Genomic DNA, 24,044 nt, shown 5'->3' on the forward strand with positions numbered 1-24,044 from the left:
ATACAACATGGTATTGTTGAGAGAGTGGAGCGGTGAGGACTAGATACAACATGGTATTGTTGAGAGAGCGGAGCGGTGAGGACTAGATACAACATGGTATTGTTGAGAGAGTGGAGCGGTGAGGACTAGATACAACATGGTATTGTTGAGAGAGCGGAGAGGTGAGGACTAGATACAACATGGTATTGTTGAGAGAGCGGAGAGGTGAGGACTAGATACAACATGGTATTGTTGAGAGAGCGGAGCGGTGAGGACTAGATACAACATGGTATTGTTGAGAGAGCGGAGCGGTGAGGACTAGCTACAACATGGTATTGTTGAGAGAGCGGAGAGGTGAGGACTAGATACAACATGGTATTGTTGAGAGAGTGGAGCGGTGAGGACTAGCTACAACATGGTATTGTTGAGAGAGTGGAGCGGTGAGGACTAGATACAACATGGTATTGTTGAGAGTGGAGCGGTGAGGACTAGATACAACATGGTATTGTTGAGAGAGCGGAGCGGTGAGGACTAGATACAACATGGTATTGTTGAGAGAGTGGAGAGGTGAGGACTAGCTACAACATGGTATTGTTGAGAGAGCGGAGCGGTGAGGACTAGATACAACATGGTATTGTTGAGAGTGGAGCGGTGAGGACTAGATACAACATGGTATTGTTGAGAGAGCGGAGCGGTGAGGACTAGATACAACATGGTATTGTTGAGAGAGCGGAGCGGTGAGGACTAGATACAACATGGTATTGTTGAGAGAGCGGAGCGGTGAGGACTAGATACAACATGGTATTGTTGAGAGTGGAGCGGTGAGGACTAGATACAACATGGTATTGTTGAGAGAGTGGAGCGGTGAGGACTAGCTACAACATGGTATTGTTGAGAGAGCGGAGCGGTGAGGACTAGCTACAACATGGTATTGTTGAGAGAGTGGAGTAGAGAGGACTAGATACAACATGGTATTGTTGAGAGAGTGGAGCCGTGAGGACCCAAATGGCACCCTATTCCCTATGGGCCCAGGTCACAAGTAGTGCACTAGGGAATAGGGTGCCATCTGGGATGTACCCTATTCATTTACAGTATCAGACTAACTCCCTACAACGTACTGTAGACAAACAGTAGAGACGACAACAACCTTTAAATGAACCAAATTGTGCATAAAAAAAATAAAATCTCTATAAAATAAGTATTTGGAGAAAGAGAAAACAAATAAAAATATATAGATATATATATATATGAATCTTTGAAACATTCTCTATGGCACCTGTCCAGAACATAACCCAGATTTAAACTCAAGCTTGTGAGTTAAAACGACTACAATTGTTAGGGGTACATTGATCAGTAATTGCACATTTTGGTTTTGACAGTTGCTTGGCAAGGGGCCAAATTCTGGTCAAACACCTCGATTTTGTGGAATCTTTCTTCATAAAGGGAGATCATAATTTTTTTGAAGTGCGTGCTCGCGTGTGTGTGTGTGTGTGTGTGTGTGTGGACATCAAAAGAGGAAGTGTGTGTGTGTGAGGTTTTAATACTGTCAACAGATATTTTACTGTTCCAATTGGCCAATGAAATGCAAGCGACAGTGAGGTAGCAATATGAGTTGTTTTTGTACTGACAGTACCCTTGGAGAACCCCTTTATCAATAAAACAACACAGTCATCTTCATCCTACCGCTACCGTATAGAGTTATAGAGCCAGACATTGTGTAGGTGTGTGAACATATTTTGATGGCTGCAGGGGGAGGAAAATGCACAACAGGAAAGCAATCTCAGCTTATGTGATGACAATCCAACACACACACATATACAGGGGGGGTGTTTCCTCAGGCTAAATATACACCAGTTTAGTGCTTTACGTGGGGCGTAAATGTTGTTCTCTTGGCAAAACAACAAGGAGGTATTCCACCGACATTCGAAAACACGTCAGTTCGTGATGACCATTTTGTGGTTCTTGGCGCCCAGTGACTGGCTGAAGAAGAAGCGTTGTGTAATTTCCTTTCCATACGTGTATGGCTGAGTGGGTCGGTCCAGAGTTACAGGCAGAGTGTTGAGGGGTAGGTGGGTCGGTCCAGAGTTACAGGCAGAGTGTTGAGGGGTAGGTGGGTCGGTCCAGAGTTACAGGCAGAGTGTTGAGGGGTAGGTGGGTGGGTTCAGAGTTACAGGCAGAGTGTTGAGGGGTAGGTGGGTCGGTCCAGAGTTACAGGCAGAGTGTTGAGGGGTAGGTGGGTCGGTCCAGAGTTACAGGCAGTGTTGAGGGGTAGGTGGGTCGGTTCAGAGTTACAGGCAGAGTGTTGAGGGGTAGGTGGGTCGGTCCAGAGTTACAGGCAGAGTGTTGAGGGGTAGGTGGGTCGGTCCAGAGTTACAGGCAGAGTGTTGAGGGGTAGGTGGGTCGGTCCAGAGTTACAGGCAGAGTGTTGAGGGGTAGGTGGGTCGGTCCAGAGTTACAGGCAGAGTGTTGAGGGGTAGGTGGGTGGGTCGAGGGTGTGATCCTGATCACTGCAGGACACAGTACTTCTTGTAGTCAGACTCAAAGTCCTCGTCCATGCTAGTGGTGTCGGCCATCTTCTTGCCGTCAGTCTTTGGCAGGAACTGAGAGTAGTCCACTGCCTGCTGCTCATAGAACAGGATGTAGGCCGAGTCCGTGTCCATCTCCTCTGAGTGCACTTCCTAGGGAGGATACGGCAAACAAGTACGCACTTGAAAAGAGATGTCTAGTCTTTAAAGTGACTATTTGGTTTGCTAGATTATATTGACTATTAGTAGAGGATGAGTGTGTGTGTGTGTGTGTGTGTGTGTGTGTGTGTGTGTGTGTGTGTGTGTGTGTGTGTGTGTGTGTGTGTGTGTGTTCTTACCTTACAGCTGCTGTCGTTGTAACAGTACCATTTGTTGTTAGGGTTTTTGGCATAGGTCACATAGTGTCCTCCTCCCATGATACCTGAATGGCACTGTGGAGAGAGAGAGAGAGAGAGAGCCACCTATTAAATAACACAATATGGGCCATGCTCAAAAGTAGTATACTATATAGGGAATAGGGTGCCAGCCCTGGTCAAAAGTAGTATACTATATAGGGAATAGGGTGCCAGCCCTGGTCAAAAGTAGTATACTATATAGGGAATAGGGTGCCAGCCCTGGTCAAAAGTAGTATACTATATAAGGAATAGGGTGCCAGCCCTGCTCAAAAGTAGTATACTATATAAGGAATAGGGTGCCATTTTGGGGCGTAGAGGATTTCTAATCTACACCAACCTTCTAGAGTCAGTCGGAACCCAAAATATCTAACTATATATATATATATATATATATCTAACTATATATATATATCTAACTATATATATCTAACTATATATATATATATATATATATATATATATATATTAAACCAACTATACACATACATATATATATGTATATATACACATGCATATATATACATATATATATATACACACATATATATATACACACATATATATATATGTGTATAGTTGGTTTAATATATACATACACACACATATATATATGTGTATAGTTGTGTATAGTTGGTTTATATCTATATATAAATATATATATCTATATATACACATATACACATATACATACATATACACATAGATATATATATATATATATATATATATATATATATATATATATATATATATATATATATATATACATATATACACACACACACAATGGGAAACTACTGCAGATATATTAAACTAAATCCAATCTTCCTGAGGTATAGGTTAGGAGGCTAACCTCCAAGCAGTTTTGGAAGCACTCACTGAAATAGCATATAAGTTGTAGATGTCCTCCAGGCTGTTGTCTCTTTGGTGCAGCAGGGCGGGGGTGGGCGTCTCTAGGTTCACGCTGGGCGTCGTACTGGCCTCCGTGCGCTGTAGCCCGTTGCTATGGCCACCGCTGTCCCCGTTCATCACGATGACGTCACTGAGGCTGCTAAATGCGTCTGTGGTGGACATCTCCGGCTCTCTCCTCACTCCCACGAGCCCACCCTCCGTGTCCGCCTGCAGTCTTCCCTCCCTGGGCTCGGTGTCGGAGTCGCTGCCCCCCTCCCTGGTACTACCCTCCAGATTCTCCTTGCTGTTGGAGAGGCGGTGACGGCTGCCCAGCTGGGGGAGCCTGAGGCGGGTCTGTCTGTGGCCTGTGCCCCCTGACCCTCCTCCTGTCTTGGGGCTGCTGCAGGGGCTGCTGGTACAGCTGATGGAAGAGGGAGGGGCTGACTTCCTGCCTGAAGCTGGAGAGGCTGTGGAGACACAAAGAGAGTGAGAGAGAGTGAGAGAGAGAGTGAGAGAGAGAGAGAGAGAGAGAGTGAGAGAGAGCGAGAGAGAGCGAGGCTCAGTAAAACAGTTTGACCTCATTCTTCCTGTGTACATGGGCTATGTGGTGTATTGTGCACTATGAATAGTAGTAAATATAGGCTTGCTCTGGTTTCGGTTGTTTCTGTGTGTTTTATCACCCCTTTCTGAATGACTGGTTTGTTTAACCTTTTGCGAGTATAGGGGGTGCTGTTTCGACTTAGCATAAATTCGTCTCCAAATTAAACTGCCTAGTACTCAATTCTTGCTCGTACAATATGCATATTATTGTTATTATTGGATAGAAAACACTCTAGTTTCTATAACCGTTGGAATTATGTCTCTGAGTGGAACAGAACTCATTCTACAGCACTTTTCCTGACAGGGAGTGAGATTTCAGAAATCTTGGCCTCTGGTCCCAGGTCAGTTTTAATGTCCCTGTGAATCCTATGAGGATACAAACACTGCCTACGCCTTCCTCTAGATGTCAGTAAGTGGTGACAATTTGAATGGAGTCGATTGCGCAATCAGGGCCTGTATAAAACACCAAAGACCGGATGTACCTTTCTTTTGTCCCCTGCGCTTGACGCACGATGGACGTCGGACTGGCCTCTTTCCAAGCTTTGGTTTAGCCAGTAATATATCGCCGGTCATGTTTTTACTCGTTATAGGTGTTAAAAACATCATAAGGTAGTTAATTTAAACCGTTTTATAGCAATTTATATCCGTTTAGTGCGATTTTGAGGCATTTCTTTGTGACGCCCTTCCAAGAGCTGGGCACTTTTCCTGTACATACCGAACGTTAGTGGCCATTTCGACGGGACAAGAGGACATCTTTCGACCAAAAGACGATTAGACCGGAGAAAGGATACATTGCCCAAGATTCTGATGGAAGAACAGCTCATAGTAAGAACTATTTATGATGATAAATCGCTGTTCTGTTGAAAAATGTTAAACGCATATATCGCCATTTTTTTTTGTGTAGCTTCGCTTTGGCGGACCCGGTATTGCACAGTAAGGATAATTTTAGAAATGTAATTCAGCGATTGCATTAAGAACTAATTTGTCTTTCGATAGCTGTCCACCCTGTATTTTTTAGTCAAGTTTATGAATATTTATTCATTAGACTAGATCACTGTCCAATATGGCGCCCGACATTTTCAGGCCAGTTTTGCTACTATTCTCATTGTATAACCACGTTTTTTTGTGGCTAAATATGCACATTTTCGAACAAACTCTATATGTATGTTGTAATATGATGTTACAGGAGTGTCATCGGAAGAATTCTGAGAAGGTTAGTGAAAAAATTAATACATTTTGGTGGTGATAATGCTATGGCTCTTTTTGCCTTGAATCAATGCTCGGGTAACGTTTGCACATGTGGTATGCTAATATAACGATTTATTGTGTTTTCGCTGTAAAACACTTAGAAAATCTGAAATATTGTCTGAATTCACAAGATCTGTGTCTTTCCATTGCTGTGAGCTGTGTATTTTTAAGAAATGTTTTATGATTAGTAATTAGGTAATACACGTTGCTCTCTGTATTTATTCTAGTCGAGTTGTGATGGTGGGTGCAATTGTAAACTATGATTTCTACCTGAAATATGCACATTTTTCTAACAAAACCTATCCTATACAATAAATATGTTATCAGACTGTCATCTGATGAGGTTTTTTCTTGGTTAGTGGCTATCAATATCTTTATTTGGCCGAATTGGTGATAGCTACTGGTGGAGAGAAAAAATGGTGGACAAAGAAAAATGGTGTCTTTTGCTAACGTGGTTAGCTAATAGATTTACATATTGTGTCTTCCCTGTAAAACATTTTACAAATCAGAAATGATTGCTGGATTCACAAGAAGTGGATCTTTCATCTGGTATCTTGGACTTGTGATTGAATGATATTTAGATGCTAGTATTTACTTGTGACGCTATGCTAGCTATGCTATTCAGCTTTTTTACTGGTGGGGGTGTGGGGGGTGCTCCCGGATCCGGGTTTCTGAATCGGTAGAAGTTAACAATGGGAAACTACTGCAGATCGCAGGTGAAGTAATGAAACATCACCAGGACTGAGACAGATGGCACCCTATTCCCTATATAGTGCACTACATTTGACCAGGATCCATAGGGACTATGCACTATATAAAGAGAATAGGATCCCATTTGGGATGTAGACAGGATGACGTCAGACCTTTGAGGATGTTGAGGAACCCAGCAGGGGCGGAGATGGAGGAGACCGTTTCTCCTCCTCCTATCCTCAGTAGCTCCTCCCCCTCGCTGCGGCTCTGCAGACTGTGTAGCCCGTTAAGCCCCGCCTCCCGGGGAGCCAGGTAAACACTAGGGTCAAACCTCTCTCTGGGAAACTGGACGATCTTCTGAGACTTGATCCAGCGGCCGTTCACAAACTGGAACCTCTTCAGGTGTACAATCTGTAACGCAGAGTCAAGCAACAACATGAACTGATGGAGATACGTCTGTTTAAAGTGATAATAATGAGCTCTTTTAATAATAATAATAATAAAGGAAATAGTGGTGTAAAGTATACTGCATTTCAATCATACTATGTAGTGATGGTGGCTGCTATGTAGTGATGGTGGGTGCTGCTATGTAGTGAGGCTGGGTGCTATGTAGTGATGGTGGCTGCTATGTAGTGAGGCTGGCTGCTGCTATGTAGTGATGGTGGCTGCTGCTATGTAGTGATGGTGGCTGCTGCTATGTAGTGATGGTGGCTGCTGCTATGTAGTGATGGTGGCTGCTGCTATGTAGTGATGGTGGCTGCTGCTATGTAGTGAGGCTGGCTGCTGCTATGTAGTGAGGCTGGGTGCTGCTATGTAGTGAGGCTGGGTGCTGCTATGTAGTGAGGCTGGGTGCTGCTATGTAGTGAGGCTGGGTGGCTGGGTGCTATGTAGTGAGGCTGGGTGGCTGGGTGCTATGTGGTGGGGCTGGGTGCTATGTAGTGAGGCGGGGTGCTATGTAGTGAGGCTGGGTGCTATGTAGTGAGGCTGGGTGCTATGTAGTGAGGCTGGGTGCTATGTAGTGAGGCTGGGTGCTATGTAGTGAGGCTGGGTGCTACTATGTAGTGAGGCTGGGTGCTACTATGTAGTGAGGCTGGGTGCTACTATGTAGTGAGGCTGGGTGCTACTATGTAGTGAGGCTGGGTGCTACTATGTAGTGAGGCTGGGTGCTACTATGTAGTGAGGCTGGGTGCTACTATGTAGTGAGGCTGGGTGCTACTATGTAGTGAGGCTGGGTGCTACTATGTAGTGAGGCTGGGTGCTACTATGTAGTGAGGCTGGGTGCTACTATGTAGTGAGGCTGGGTGCTACTATGTAGTGAGGCTGGGTGCTATGTAGTGAGGCTGGGTGCTGCTATGTAGTGAGGCTGGGTGCTACTATGTAGTGAGGCTGGGTGCTACTATGTAGTGAGGCTGGGTGCTACTATGTAGTGAGGCTGGGTGCTACTATGTAGTGAGGCTGGGTGCTACTATGTAGTGAGGCTGGGTGCTACTATGTAGTGAGGCTGGGTGCTACTATGTAGTGAGGCTGGGTGCTACTATGTAGTGAGGCTGGGTGCTATGTAGTGAGGCTGGGTGCTATGTAGTAGTGTATCATGTGCCCCATCCTGTGGATGTTCTGGAAAACTTAAGGTACCTCCCAAATGGCACCCTATTCTCTATAGTGCACTACTTCCTCATACCATCTAACTACAGTATCTGGTAGCCTCATACCATCTAACTACAGTATCTGGTAGCCTCATACCATCTAACTACAGTATCTGGTAGCCTCATACCATCTAACTACAGTATCTGGTAGCCTCATACCATCTAACTACAGTATCTGGTAGCCTCATACCATCTAACTACAGTATCTGGTAGCCTCATACCATCTAACTACAGTATCTGGTAGCCTCATACCATCTAACTACAGTATCTGGTAGCCTCATACCATCTAACTACAGTATCTGGTAGCCTCATACCATCTAACTACAGTATCTGGTAGCCTCATACCATCTAACTACAGTATCTGGTAGCCTCATACCATCTAACTACAGTATCTGGTAGCCTCATACCATCTAACTACAGTATCTGGTAGCCTCATACCATCTAACTACAGTATCTGGTAGCCTCATACCATCTAACTACAGTATCTGGTAGCCTCATACCATCTAACTACAGTATCTGGTAGCCTCATACCATCTAACTACAGTATCTGGTAGCCTCATACCATCTAACTACAGTATCTGGTAGCCTCATACCATCTAACTACAGTATCTGGTAGCCTCATACCATCTAACTACAGTATCTGGTAGCCTCATACCATCTAACTACAGTATCTGGTAGCCTCATACCATCTAACTACAGTATCTGGTAGCCTCATACCATCTAACTACAGTATCTGGTAGCCTCATACCATCTAACTACAGTATCTGGTAGCCTCATACCATCTAACTACAGTATCTGGTAGCCTCATACCATCTAACTACAGTATCTGGTAGCCTCATACCATCTAACTACAGTATCTGGTAGCCTCATACCATCTAACTACAGTATCTGGTAGCCTCATACCATCTAACTACAGTATCTGGTAGCCTCATACCATCTAACTACAGTATCTGGTAGCCTCATACCATCTAACTACAGTATCTGGTAGCCTCATACCATCTAACTACAGTATCTGGTAGCCTCATACCATCTAACTACAGTATCTGGTAGCCTCATACCATCTAACTACAGTATCTGGTAGCCTCATACCATCTAACTACAGTATCTGGTAGCCTCATACCATCTAACTACAGTATCTGGTAGCCTCATACCATCTAACTACAGTATCTGGTAGCCTCATACCATCTAACTACAGTATCTGGTAGCCTCATACCATCTAACTACAGTATCTGGTAGCCTCATACCATCTAACTACAGTATCTGGTAGCCTCATACCATCTAACTACAGTATCTGGTAGCCTCATACCATCTAACTACAGTATCTGGTAGCCTCATACCATCTAACTACAGTATCTGGTAGCCTCATACCATCTAACTACAGTATCTGGTAGCCTCATACCATCTAACTACAGTATCTGGTAGCCTCATACCATCTAACTACAGTATCTGGTAGCCTCATACCATCTAACTACAGTATCTGGTAGCCTCATACCATCTAACTACAGTATCTGGTAGCCTCATACCATCTAACTACAGTATCTGGTAGCCTCATACCATCTAACTACAGTATCTGGTAGCCTCATACCATCTAACTACAGTATCTGGTAGCCTCATACCATCTAACTACAGTATCTGGTAGCCTCATACCATCTAACTACAGTATCTGGTAGCCTCATACCATCTAACTACAGTATCTGGTAGCCTCATACCATCTAACTACAGTATCTGGTAGCCTCATACCATCTAACTACAGTATCTGGTAGCCTCATACCATCTAACTACAGTATCTGGTAGCCTCATACCATCTAACTACAGTATCTGGTAGCCTCATACCATCTAACTACAGTATCTGGTAGCCTCATACCATCTAACTACAGTATCTGGTAGCCTCATACCATCTAACTACAGTATCTGGTAGCCTCATACCATCTAACTACAGTATCTGGTAGCCTCATACCATCTAACTACAGTATCTGGTAGCCTCATACCATCTAACTACAGTATCTGGTAGCCTCATACCATCTAACTACAGTATCTGGTAGCCTCATACCATCTAACTACAGTATCTGGTAGCCTCATACCATCTAACTACAGTATCTGGTAGCCTCATACCATCTAACTACAGTATCTGGTAGCCTCATACCATCTAACTACAGTATCTGGTAGCCTCATACCATCTAACTACAGTATCTGGTAGCCTCATACCATCTAACTACAGTATCTGGTAGCCTCATACCATCTAACTACAGTATCTGGTAGCCTCATACCATCTAACTACAGTATCTGGTAGCCTCATACCATCTAACTACAGTATCTGGTAGCCTCATACCATCTAACTACAGTATCTGGTAGCCTCATACCATCTAACTACAGTATCTGGTAGCCTCATACCATCTAACTACAGTATCTGGTAGCCTCATACCATCTAACTACAGTATCTGGTAGCCTCATACCATCTAACTACAGTATCTGGTAGCCTCATACCATCTAACTACAGTATCTGGTAGCCTCATACCATCTAACTACAGTATCTGGTAGCCTCATACCATCTAACTACAGTATCTGGTAGCCTCATACCATCTAACTACAGTATCTGGTAGCCTCATACCATCTAACTACAGTATCTGGTAGCCTCATACCATCTAACTACAGTATCTGGTAGCCTCATACCATCTAACTACAGTATCTGGTAGCCTCATACCATCTAACTACAGTATCTGGTAGCCTCATACCATCTAACTACAGTATCTGGTAGCCTCATACCATCTAACTACAGTATCTGGTAGCCTCATACCATCTAACTACAGTATCTGGTAGCCTCATACCATCTAACTACAGTATCTGGTAGCCTCATACCATCTAACTACAGTATCTGGTAGCCTCATACCATCTAACTACAGTATCTGGTAGCCTCATACCATCTAACTACAGTATCTGGTAGCCTCATACCATCTAACTACAGTATCTGGTAGCCTCATACCATCTAACTACAGTATCTGGTAGCCTCATACCATCTAACTACAGTATCTGGTAGCCTCATACCATCTAACTACAGTATCTGGTAGCCTCATACCATCTAACTACAGTATCTGGTAGCCTCATACCATCTAACTACAGTATCTGGTAGCCTCATACCATCTAACTACAGTATCTGGTAGCCTCATACCATCTAACTACAGTATCTGGTAGCCTCATACCATCTAACTACAGTATCTGGTAGCCTCATACCATCTAACTACAGTATCTGGTAGCCTCATACCATCTAACTACAGTATCTGGTAGCCTCATACCATCTAACTACAGTATCTGGTAGCCTCATACCATCTAACTACAGTATCTGGTAGCCTCATACCATCTAACTACAGTATCTGGTAGCCTCATACCATCTAACTACAGTATCTGGTAGCCTCATACCATCTAACTACAGTATCTGGTAGCCTCATACCATCTAACTACAGTATCTGGTAGCCTCATACCATCTAACTACAGTATCTGGTAGCCTCATACCATCTAACTACAGTATCTGGTAGCCTCATACCATCTAACTACAGTATCTGGTAGCCTCATACCATCTAACTACAGTATCTGGTAGCCTCATACCATCTAACTACAGTATCTGGTAGCCTCATACCATCTAACTACAGTATCTGGTAGCCTCATACCATCTAACTACAGTATCTGGTAGCCTCATACCATCTAACTACAGTATCTGGTAGCCTCATACCATCTAACTACAGTATCTGGTAGCCTCATACCATCTAACTACAGTATCTGGTAGCCTCATACCATCTAACTACAGTATCTGGTAGCCTCATAACATCTAACTACAGTATCTGGTAGCCTCATACCATCTAACTACAGTATCTGGTAGCCTCATACCATCTAACTACAGTATCTGGTAGCCTCATACCATCTAACTACAGTATCTGGTAGCCTCATACCATCTATCTACAGTATCTGGTAGCCTCATACCATCTAACTACAGTATCTGGTAGCCTCATACCATCTAACTACAGTATCTGGTAGCCTCATACCATCTAACTACAGTATCTGGTAGCCTCATACCATCTAACTACAGTATCTGGTAGCCTCATACCATCTAACTACAGTATCTGGTAGCCTCATAACATCTAACTACAGTATCTGGTAGCATCATAACATCTAACTACAGTATCTGGTAGCCTCATACCATCTATCTACAGTATCTGGTAGCCTCATACCATCTAACTACAGTATCTGGTAGCCTCATAACATCTAACTACAGTATCTGGTAGCCTCATACCATCTAACTACAGTATCTGGTAGCCTCATACCATCTAACTACAGTATCTGGTAGCCTCATAACATCTAACTACAGTATCTGGTAGCCTCATAACATCTAACTACAGTATCTGGTAGCCTCATAACATCTAACTACAGTATCTGGTAGCCTCATACCATCTAACTACAGTATCTGGTAGCCTCATACCATCTAACTACAGTATCTGGTAGCCTCATAACATCTAACTACAGTACACAGTATCTGATAGTGTTGTCACGATACCAGAATCTTTACTTCGATACCTGGTTTAGTATCCCGATACTCAATACTGAAACTCAACACATAAACCATACTTGAAACCACACACACAAAAAAAAGGAAAGCCTATTATCTAAAATCACAGAATAACCACTGGGCTTTACTTTTCTGAACATTGAACAAAAAGTTGATAACTGGTTGACCAACTAAAATAACACACAGAATGTGTTCTTTATTCAGTTCTTTAACAAATAAAACACCATGTTAAATAATACAAGAATATCTTAAATGTTCCAGATGCAAAACCATTCCTGAGACGCAGAGCATAGAAAATAAAGTGTACAATTACCTATTAACTATTTTAAAATGTAATTTGATACATATCAAGGGTTAATTTGCTAATCTATGGACATATTGGGTCATATGAGATGATATTTAGACATATGATTCATTATAGCTAATTATACCATAGCATTGAATATTTGTGTCTGATTGGCTCGCATGGCATTCGATAGCATGCATTATTTCCCTATACTCCGAGTCGATATTCACGTAATAAACAATTCCCCTCGACCACGGCCATAAATTAGGCAAAACAACAAATATTCTTTCCTATTTACAAATGGGGGTCAAAGAGCCAACTTCGTTGTCGGTTTTTGTCATACAGATATAACAAAACATGCCGAAAAGCAGCGGTGGAAAAAGTACCCAGTAATCAGACTTGAGTAAAAGTCAAGATACATTAATAGGAAATGACTCAAGTCACCCAGTAATCAGACTTGAGTAAAAGTCAAGATACATTAATAGGAAATGACTCAAGTCACCCAGTAATCAGACTTGAGTAAAAGTCAAGATACATTAATAGGAAATGACTCAAGTCACCCAGTAATCAGACTTGAGTAAAAGTCAAGATACATTAATAGGAAATGACTCAAGTCACCCAGTAATCAGACTTGAGTAAAAGTCAAGATACATTAATAGGAAATGACTCAAGTCACCCAGTAATCAGACTTGAGTAAAAGTCAAGATACATTAATAGGAAATGACTCAAGTCACCCAGTAATCAGACTTGAGTAAAAGTCAAGATACATTAATAGGAAATGACTCAAGTCACCCAGTAATCAGACTTGAGTAAAAGTCAAGATACATTAATAGGAAATGACTCAAGTCACCCAGTAATCAGACTTGAGTAAAAGTCAAGATACATTAATAGGAAATGACTCAAGTCACCCAGTAATCAGACTTGAGTAAAAGTCAAGATACATTAATAGGAAATGACTCAAGTCACCCAGTAATCAGACTTGAGTAAAAGTCAAGATACATTAATAGGAAATGACTCAAGTCACCCAGTAATCAGACTTGAGTAAAAGTCAAGATACATTAATAGGAAATGACTCAAGTCACCCAGTAATCAGACTTGAGTAAAAGTCAAGATACATTAATAGGAAATGACTCAAGTCACCCAGTAATCAGACTTGAGTAAAAGTCAAGATACATTAATAGGAAATGACTCAAGTCACCCAGTAATCAGACTTGAGTAAAAGTCAAGATACATTAATAGGAAATGACTCAAGTCACCCAGTAATCAGACTTGAGTAAAAGTCAAGATACATTAATAGGAAATGACTCAAGTCACCCAGTAATCAGACTTGAGTAAAAGTCAAGATACATTAATAGGAAATGACTCAAGTCACCCAGTAATCAGACTTGAGTAAAAGTCAAGATACATTAATAGGAAATGACTCAAGTCACCCAGTAATCAGACTTGAGTAAAAGTCAAGATACATTAATAGGAAATGACTCAAGTCACCCAGTAATCAGACTTGAGTAAAAGTCAAGATACATTAATAGGAAATGACTCAAGTCACCCAGTAATCAGACTTGAGTAAAAGTCAAGATACATTAATAGGAAATGACTCAAGTCACCCAGTAATCAGACTTGAGTAAAAGTCAAGATACATTAATAGGAAATGACTCAAGTCACCCAGTAATCAGACTTGAGTAAAAGTCAAGATACATTAATAGGAAATGACTCAAGTCACCCAGTAATCAGACTTGAGTAAAAGTCAAGATACATTAATAGGAAATGACTCAAGTCACCCAGTAATCAGACTTGAGTAAAAGTCAAGATACATTAATAGGAAATGACTCAAGTCACCCAGTAATCAGACTTGAGTAAAAGTCAAGATACATTAATAGGAAATGACTCAAGTCACCCAGTAATCAGACTTGAGTAAAAGTCAAGATACATTAATAGGAAATGACTCAAGTCACCCAGTAATCAGACTTGAGTAAAAGTCAAGATACATTAATAGGAAATGACTCAAGTCACCCAGTAATCAGACTTGAGTAAAAGTCAAGATACATTAATAGGAAATGACTCAAGTCACCCAGTAATCAGACTTGAGTAAAAGTCAAGATACATTAATAGGAAATGACTCAAGTCACCCAGTAATCAGACTTGAGTAAAAGTCAAGATACATTAATAGGAAATGACTCAAGTCACCCAGTAATCAGACTTGAGTAAAAGTCAAGATACATTAATAGGAAATGACTCAAGTCACCCAGTAATCAGACTTGAGTAAAAGTCAAGATACATTAATAGGAAATGACTCAAGTCACCCAGTAATCAGACTTGAGTAAAAGTCAAGATACATTAATAGGAAATGACTCAAGTCACCCAGTAATCAGACTTGAGTAAAAGTCAAGATACATTAATAGGAAATGACTCAAGTCACCCAGTAATCAGACTTGAGTAAAAGTCAAGATACATTAATAGGAAATGACTCAAGTCACCCAGTAATCAGACTTGAGTAAAAGTCAAGATACATTAATAGGAAATGACTCAAGTCACCCAGTAATCAGACTTGAGTAAAAGTCAAGATACATTAATAGGAAATGACTCAAGTCACCCAGTAATCAGACTTGAGTAAAAGTCAAGATACATTAATAGGAAATGACTCAAGTCACCCAGTAATCAGACTTGAGTAAAAGTCAAGATACATTAATAGGAAATGACTCAAGTCACCCAGTAATCAGACTTGAGTAAAAGTCAAGATACATTAATAGGAAATGACTCAAGTCACCCAGTAATCAGACTTGAGTAAAAGTCAAGATACATTAATAGGAAATGACTCAAGTCACCCAGTAATCAGACTTGAGTAAAAGTCAAGATACATTAATAGGAAATGACTCAAGTCACCCAGTAATCAGACTTGAGTAAAAGTCAAGATACATTAATAGGAAATGACTCAAGTCACCCAGTAATCAGACTTGAGTAAAAGTCAAGATACATTAATAGGAAATGACTCAAGTCACCCAGTAATCAGACTTGAGTAAAAGTCAAGATACATTAATAGGAAATGACTCAAGTCACCCAGTAAAATATTACTTGAGTAAAAGTCTAAAAGTATTTGGTTTTAAATATACTTAAGTACCAAAATGGAATTGCTAAAATGTTTTTATTTTATTTTTTTAACCGTTATTTTACCAGGTAAGTTGACTGAGAACACATTCTTATTTACAGCAACGACTTGGGGAATAGTTACAGGGGAGAGGAGATGAGGATGAATGAGTCAAAATTAAGTTGGGGATAATTAGGTGACCGTGATAGTATGAGGGCCATATTGGGAATTTAGCCAGGACACCAGGGTTAACACCCCTATTCATACAATAAGTGCCATGGGATCTTTAATGACCACAGAGAGTCAGGACACCCGATTAACATCACATCCGAAAGACATCACCCTACACAGTGCAATGTCCCCAATCACTGCCCTGGGTCATTAGGATATTTTTTTCAGACCAGAGGAAAGAGTGCCTCCTACTGGCCCTACAACACCACTTCCAGCAGCATCTGGTCTCCCATCCAGGGACTGACCAGGACCAACCCTGCTTAGCTTCAGAAGCAAGTCAGCAGTGGGATGCAGGGTGGTATGTTGCAGCAGGGTGGTATACTGCAGGGTGGTATGCTGCAGCAGGGTGGTATGCTGCAGCAGGGTGGTATACTGCAGGGTGGTATGCTGCAGCAGGGTGGTATGCTGCAGCAGGGTGGTATACTGCAGCAGGGTGGTATGCTGCAGCAGGGTGGTATACTGCAGGGTGGTATGCTGCAGCAGGGTGGTATACTGCAGCAGGGTGGTATGCTGCAGCAGGGTGGTATACTGCAGGGTGGTATGCTGCAGCAGGGTGGTATACAGCAGGGTGGTATACTGCAGGGTGGTATACTGCAGGGTGGTATACTGCAGGGTGGTATACTGCAGCAGGGTGGTATACTGCAGGGTGGTATACTGCAGCAGGGTGGTATACTGCAGCAGGGTGGTATGCTGCAGCAGGGTGGTATGCTGCAGCAGGGTGGTATGCTGCAGCAGGGTGGTATGCTGCAGCAGGGTGGTATACTGCAGGGTGGTATACTGCAGCAGGGTGGTATACTGCAGGGTGGTATGCTGCAGCAGGGTGGTATACTGCAGGGTGGTATGCAGCAGGGTGGTATACTGCAGGGTGGTATGCTGCAGCAGGGTGGTATACTGCAGCAGGGTGGTATGCTGCAGCAGGGTGGTATACTGCAGGGTGGTATGCTGCAGCAGGGTGGTATACTGCAGGGTGGTATACTGCAGGGTGGTATGCTGCAGCAGGGTGGTATACTGCAGGGTGGTATACTGCAGGGTGGTATGCTGCAGCAGGGTGGTATGCTGCAGCAGGGTGGTATGCTGCAGCAGGGTGGTATGCTGCAGGGTGGTATGCTGCAGCAGGGTGGTATACTGCAGGGTGGTATACTGCAGGGTGGTATACTGCAGCAGGGGGGTATGCTGCAGCAGGGTGGTATGCTGCAGCAGGGTGGTATGCTGCAGGGTGGTATGCTGCAGCAGGGTGGTATGCTGCAGGGTGGTATGCTGCAGCAGGGTGGTATGCTGCAGGGTGGTATGCTGCAGGGTGGTATGCTGCAGGGTGGTATGCTGCAGGGTGGTATGCTGCAGGGTGGTATGCTGCAGGGTGGTATGCTGCAGGGTGGTATGCTGCAGGGTGGTATGCTGCAGGGTGGTATGCTGCTGGCCTGTACTTAAGTATCAAAAGTAAAAGTATAAACCATTTCAAATTCCTTATATTACACAAACCAGACGGCACGATAGCCAGGGCCACACTCCAACACAACTTACAAACAAAGCATTTGTGTTTAGTGAGTACACATATTACTTCAATTACCTCGACACCGGTGCCCCTGCACATTGACAATGACTCTGTACCGGTACCCCCGGTATATAGCCCCGCTATTGTTATTTACTGCTGCTCTTTAATTATTTGTTAATCTTATCTCTTAACTTTTTGGTATTTTCTTAAAAGCCCTTAACCAACAATGCAGTTAAGTAAGCATTTCACTGTAAGGTCTACACCTGTTGTAATCGGCACATGTGACAAATACAATTTGATTTGACTTGAGTCCGCCAGATCAGAGGCAGTAGGGATGCCCAGGGATGTTCTCTTGGTAAGTGTGTGAATTGGACCATTTTCCACTCAAAATATAACAAGTACTTTTGGGTGTCAGGGAAATTGTATGGAGTAAAAAGTACATGACTTTGTTTTGGGGTAATGTAGTGAAGTAAAAGTTGACAAAAATATAAATAGTATGTCAAGTAAAGTACAGATGGCGTGAGAGAGTTGGAAATGTGGGGACCGGCGTGTCCAAGTAGGCTACACGTATATACAGTAGGTTTGTGGAAAACATTATCACAAGAAAGATATTTAACTTGTTGATTATAATCTGTTTGTAATTCCACTCACTACTTGTTGCTTTATAGTCTTCTTCGTTTTTCTAAGGAGTGAAAACGCTCGGGAGCAGGCAATGTTGAAAAGTCATCTTTAGACATGTTGTACTTTTCTTAAAATGTAGTTTTGTTATTTACTAAAACAAGCCGACAACAACAAAATTGTATTTGAAAAAGGTCAAGTGTTTTTGCTGTGAGCCAAATGGGGTAACCTAGGTAACCACAGGTTGTTTTCCTCACAGGCGGATGGGGTCACGACATTCTGTCTAATACTGACGGCCCACAGAGTACCACAGTCGAAGTCATAATACCCATAAAACCTAGCGGTCATACAGGGAAATGGTTCCAATCATTTTTCCAATAGGGCATTTTAGAAGAGAGAGATTTACATGGTTATCAAAACGTCACGCCAGGGTAAGCCTACACGAAACACAGCCCTTATTTTAAGTGTTTCTAAAATCCACTATGGGAAAAATGAACTGGTGGAAAAACAATTGGAAAAATTGTTAGTTTGACCACTAGGTTTATGGGTATTCACCACCACACCCCCCCTTGACATTTTTCCTATTTTGTTGCCTTACAAACTGGAATTAAAATAGATTTTTGGGGGGTTTGTATCATTTGATTCACACAACATGCCTACCACTTTGAAGATGCAAAATATGTTTTATTGTGAAAACAAGAAGACAAAAAAAACAGAACACTTGTGTGCATAACTAGGCCATTGAAATATATTTAAATGTTTCCCCTTAAACCCCTCGAGTGTTGCTTTAGCAGTATGCTTAGGGTCATTATCCTGCTGGAAGGTGAACCGCCGTCACAGTATCAAATCTCTGGAAGACTGAAACAGGTTTCCCTCAAGAATTTCCCTTTATTTAGCACCATCCATCATTCTTTCAATTCTGACCAGTTTCCCAGTCCCTGCCAATGAAAAACATCCCCAACAGCATGCTGCCACCACCATGCTTCAATGTGGGGATGGAATTCTCGGGGTGATGAAAGGTGTTGGGTTGGCGCCAGATATAGCGTTTTCCTTGATGGCCAAAAAGCTTAATTTTAGTCTCATCTGACCAGAGTACCTTCTTCCATATGTTTGGGGAGTCTCCCACATGGCTTTTTATTTTTTTTCTTTAAGCAATGTTTTTTTCCCTGGCCACTCTTCCGTAAAGCCCAGCTCTGTGGAGTGTACGGCTTAAAGTGGTCCTATGGACAGATACTGCAATCTCCGCTGTGGAGCGTCGCAGCTCCTTCAGGGTTATCTTTGGTCTCTTTGTTGCCTCTCTGATTAATGCCCTCCGTGTCTGGTCTGAGTTTTGGTGGGCAGACCCCTCTTGGCAGGTTTGTTGTGGTGCCATATTCTTTCCATTTTTTAATAATGGATTTAAAATGGTGCTCCGTGGGATGTTCAAAGTTTCTGATATTTTTTTATAACCCAATCCTGATCTGTAATTCTCCACAACTTTGTCCTTGACCTGTTTGGAGAGCTCCTTGGTCTTCATGGTGCCGCTTGCTTGGTGATGCCCCTTGCTTAGTGGTGTTGCAGACTCTAGGCCCTTTCAGAACAGGTGTATATATACTGAGATCATGTGACAGATCATGTGACACTTAAATAAAGTCCACCTGTGTGCAATCTAACTAATTATGTGACTTCTGAAGGTAATTGTTTGCACCAGATCTTATTTAGGGGGTGAATACATATGCACGCAAGTAATTAGTATATTTTTTCACTTCACCAATTTGGACTATTTTGTATACGTCCATTACATGAAATCCAAATAAAAATCCATTTAAAATGACAGGTTGTAACGCAACAAAATACTACGATTCCCAGAGTGCATTTCAACTCCCATGGTGCAATGCTCCACTCAGGGCTGCTAGCTGGCTACTGTTAACAAGCCCAGACAAATGCAAAGTAGTGTAAATATACTGAACAAAAATATAAAAACGCAACATGCAACAATTTCAACGATTGTACCGAGTTACAGTTCATATAAGGAAATCAGTCAATATAAATACAATTCATTAGGCCGTAATCTATGGATTTCACATGACTGGGCAGGGGCGCAGCCATGGGTGGGCATAGGCCCACCCAACTGGGGAGCCAGGCCCAGCCAATCAGAATTAGTTTTTCCCCCACAAAAGGGCTTTATTACAGACATAAATACTCCTCTGTTTCATCATATGTCTGGGTGGCTGGTCTCAGACAATCCTGCAGGTGAAGAAGCCAGAAGTGGAGATCCTGGGCTGGTGTGGTTATACTTGGTCTGCGGTTGTCAGGTCAGTTGGATGTACTGCCAAATTCTCTAAAATGGCGTTGGAGGCGGCTTATGGTAGAGAAATTAACATAAAATTATCTGGCAACAGCTCTGGTGGACATTCCTTAAATCAGCCTGCCAATTACACGTTCCCCCAAAACTTGAGACATCTGTGGCATTGTGTTGTGTGACAAAACTGTACATTTTAAAGTGGCCATTTAATGTCCCCAGCACAAGGTGCACCTGTGTAATGATCATTCTATTTAATCAGCTTCTTGATATGCCACACCTGTCAGGTGGATGGATTATCTTGGCAAAGGAGAAATGCTCACTAACAGGAATGTAAACAAATGTGTGCACAACATTTTAGAGAAATAACCTTATTGTGCATATGGAACATTTCTGGGATATTTTATTTCAGCTCATGAAACATGAGACCAACACTTTACATGTTGCGTTTATATTTGTGTTCAGTATACAGTATATTGCTGTCATAGATAAATGAGTGCATTTCACATTACTTTTGGGATGTAATCATATAATGCTCACATGAATGTCATGTTGAATACACTTAGTGTACAAAACATTAAGAACACCTGCTCTTTCCATGACATAGACTGACCAGGTGAATCCAGGTGAAAGCTATGATCCCTTATTGATGTCACTTGTTAAATCCACTTCAATCAGTGTAGACGAAGGTGAGGAGACAGGTTAAAGAAGGATTTTAAGCCTTGAGACATGGATTGTGTGTGTGCCATTCAATATTAGGATGGTGAACCTATTGTTTGGTATACATTCACGTCATTATCACACAAAAAATATATTTGAATTTAGTTGCTAGTAGAATAACGTTCCAATGCGAATGTAATGTGGAAAATAGTTTGTCGTTTTGGAACTAAACCTCCCTTCCACCAAAACAACTAAGCAACAAAGCAGTGCAGTGGGCTGGCCCTCATCTGCTTTGTAACACCTGTTGCTTAGTTGTTTTGGTGGGCTGGCCCTCATCTACTTTGTAACACCTGTTGCTTAGTTGTTTTGGTGGGATGGCCCTCATCTGCTTTGTAACACCTGTTGCTTAGTTGTTTTGGTGGGCTGGCCCTCATCTGCTTTGTAACACCTGTTGCTTAGTTGTTTTGGTGGGCTGGCCCTCATCTGCTTTGTAACACCTGTTGCTTAGTTGTTTTGGTGGGCTGGCCCTCATCTGCTTTGTAACACCTGTTGCTTAGTTGTTTTGGTGGGCTGGCCCTCATCTGCTTTGTAAACAAATTACTCCCACAGTTTTCTTCTGGAGCCAGTTGTCAACAAGCTGGCTAGTAGCCTGGCTAGCTTACTGCCGCCCCCTAGAGAAGACAAGTAGCCTGGCTAGCTTACTACCGCCCCCTAGAGAAGACAAGTAGCCTGGCTAGCTTACTGCCGCCCCCTAGAGAAGACAAGTAGCCTGGCTAGCTTACTGCCGCCCCCTAGAGAAGACAAGTAGCCTGGCTAGCTTACTGCCGCCCCCTAGAGAAGACAAGTAGCCTGGCTAGCTTACTGCCGCCCCCTAGAGAAGACAAGTAGCCTGGCTAGCTTACTACCGCCCCCTAGAGAAGACAAGTAGCCTGGCTAGCTTACTGCCGCCCCCTTGAGAAGACAAGTAGCCTGACTAGCTTACTACCGCCCCCTAGAGAAGACAAGTAGCCTGGCTAGCTTACTGCCGCCCCCTAGAGAAGACAAGTAGCCTGACTAGCTTACTGCCGCCCCCTAGAGAAGACAAGTAGCCTGGCTAGCTTACTACTGCCCCCTAGAGAAGACAAGTAGCCTGGCTAGCTTACTGCCGCCCCCTAGAGAAGACAAGTAGCCTGGCTAGCTTACTACTGCCCCCTAGAGAAGACAAGTAGCCTGGCTAGCTTACTACTGCCCCCTAGAGAAGACAAGTAGCCTGGCTAGCTTACTACTGCCCCCTTGAGAAGACAAGTAGCCTGGCTAGCTTACTACTGCCCCCTAGAGAAGACAAGTAGCCTGGCTAGCTTACTACTGCCCCCTAGAGAAGACAAGTAGCCTGGCTAGCTTACTACCGCCCCCTAGAGAAGACAAGTAGCCTGGCTAGCTTACTACCGCCCCCTTGAGAAGACAAGTAGCCTGGCTAGCTTACTACTGCCCCCTTGAGAAGACAAGTAGCCTGGCTAGCTTACTGCTGCCCCCTAGAGAAGATTCAGACAAATTACAAGACCGACTGGATCCTCTCAATCCGTACATGACGTGAGACACATCTTGTACCGAACCGTTTTTCATCTTCTCCTATCGAAAAAGTAGCAAAGTTCGGGTATACTGTGCAACACTAGTATCTGGTAGCCTCATAACATCTAACTACAGTGTACAGTGTCAGTGTTCTGACCAGTATAGGCGGTAGCCTCATTACATCTAACTACAGTAGACAGTGTCAGTATTCTGACCAGTATAGGCGGTAGCCTCCACAGGTCCAGCTTCTTGGTGGCCAGGCGGTGGGTCTTGCACTTAGAGCAGTAGTAGAGCTCATCCTCTCCCAGCTCCTCCTCACTGGTGAAGGCCTTCAGACAACTGTCTAGACTGATGGGCTCAGCCTGGGCCCTGCGACTCTGCTGCACACTACAGTGCTCCTCCACTATCTAGAGAGACAGAGAGGGGGTTAGATGGGACAGATGGAGACAGGGAGAAGGGGGTTAGACGGGACAGATGGAGACAGGGAGAAGGGGGTTAGACGGGACAGATGGAGACAGGGAGAAGGGGGTTAGACGGGACAGATGGAGACAGGGAGAAGGGGGTTAGACGGGACAGATGGAGACAGGGAGAAGGGGGTTAGACGGGACAGATGGAGACAGGGAGAAGGGGGTTAGACGGGACAGATGGAGACAGGGAGAAGGGGGTTAGACGGGACAGATGGAGACAGGGAGATCGGGGTTAGACGGGACAAATGGAGAGGGGCCTGTGACTCTGCTCCTCACTACATTGCTAAGATCAGGGACAGAGCCAGGGTTGATAGGAAGCCTTGATATGATTTGATATGGGTAAAGGTCTCTGGTGCCATGAAGCGTCTTTATACTCAACATATCTCCAGCACCTGTGTGGATGTGTGGACGTAATCTTTTCCTATAGTATCTGATGACTGACCCTCTCCTGTCTGGCAGAGGGAGGTGTAGGGCTTGTACTAGGCTGTAGGATATTCTCTCTCTCTATATATATATATATATGATATGATATGATATATGATATATATGACCCTCTCCTGTCTGGTAGAGGGAGGTGTAGGGCTGTACCGGTCCAGTATGTTTCGGGCTGTAGAAAATGCTATATGATATACACTCAGTGGCCAGTTTATTAGGTACACTCATCTAGTACTTGGTCGGATCCAACTTTGCCTCCAGAACAGCCTGAATTCTTCAGGGAATGGATTCTACAAGGTGTGGCGTTCAACTGATGCTCAATTGCTATCAAGGGACCTAACGTGTGCTAGGAAAACATTCCCCACACCATGACATCACCACCACCAGCCTGTACCGTTGACACCAGGCAGGATGAGGG

The 24,044-nt window shown here is 43.2% G+C and overlaps 1 protein-coding gene across 1 annotated transcript in view; it reads right to left on the reverse strand.

The window, feature by feature from the left end:
- Positions 1–1,805: 1,805 nt before the first annotated feature.
- Positions 1,806–24,044, reverse strand: part of LOC120018939 (ubiquitin carboxyl-terminal hydrolase 32-like) — a 121,921-nt gene continuing 99,682 nt past the window's right edge. Inside the window, exons 30-34 of the mRNA XM_038962151.1 lie at positions 22,940–23,131; positions 6,502–6,739; positions 3,779–4,257; positions 2,843–2,935; positions 1,806–2,657 (exon numbers count right to left, since the gene is read on the reverse strand). Coding sequence (XP_038818079.1) covers positions 2,484–2,657; positions 2,843–2,935; positions 3,779–4,257; positions 6,502–6,739; positions 22,940–23,131 — 1,176 coding nt within the window. The 3' untranslated portion in view covers positions 1,806–2,483. The remainder of the gene's footprint in view (positions 2,658–2,842; positions 2,936–3,778; positions 4,258–6,501; positions 6,740–22,939; positions 23,132–24,044) is intronic.

This window comes from Salvelinus namaycush, chromosome 23 (assembly GCF_016432855.1).
Source record: "Salvelinus namaycush isolate Seneca chromosome 23, SaNama_1.0, whole genome shotgun sequence".
Taxonomy (NCBI): Eukaryota; Metazoa; Chordata; class Actinopteri; order Salmoniformes; family Salmonidae; genus Salvelinus; species Salvelinus namaycush.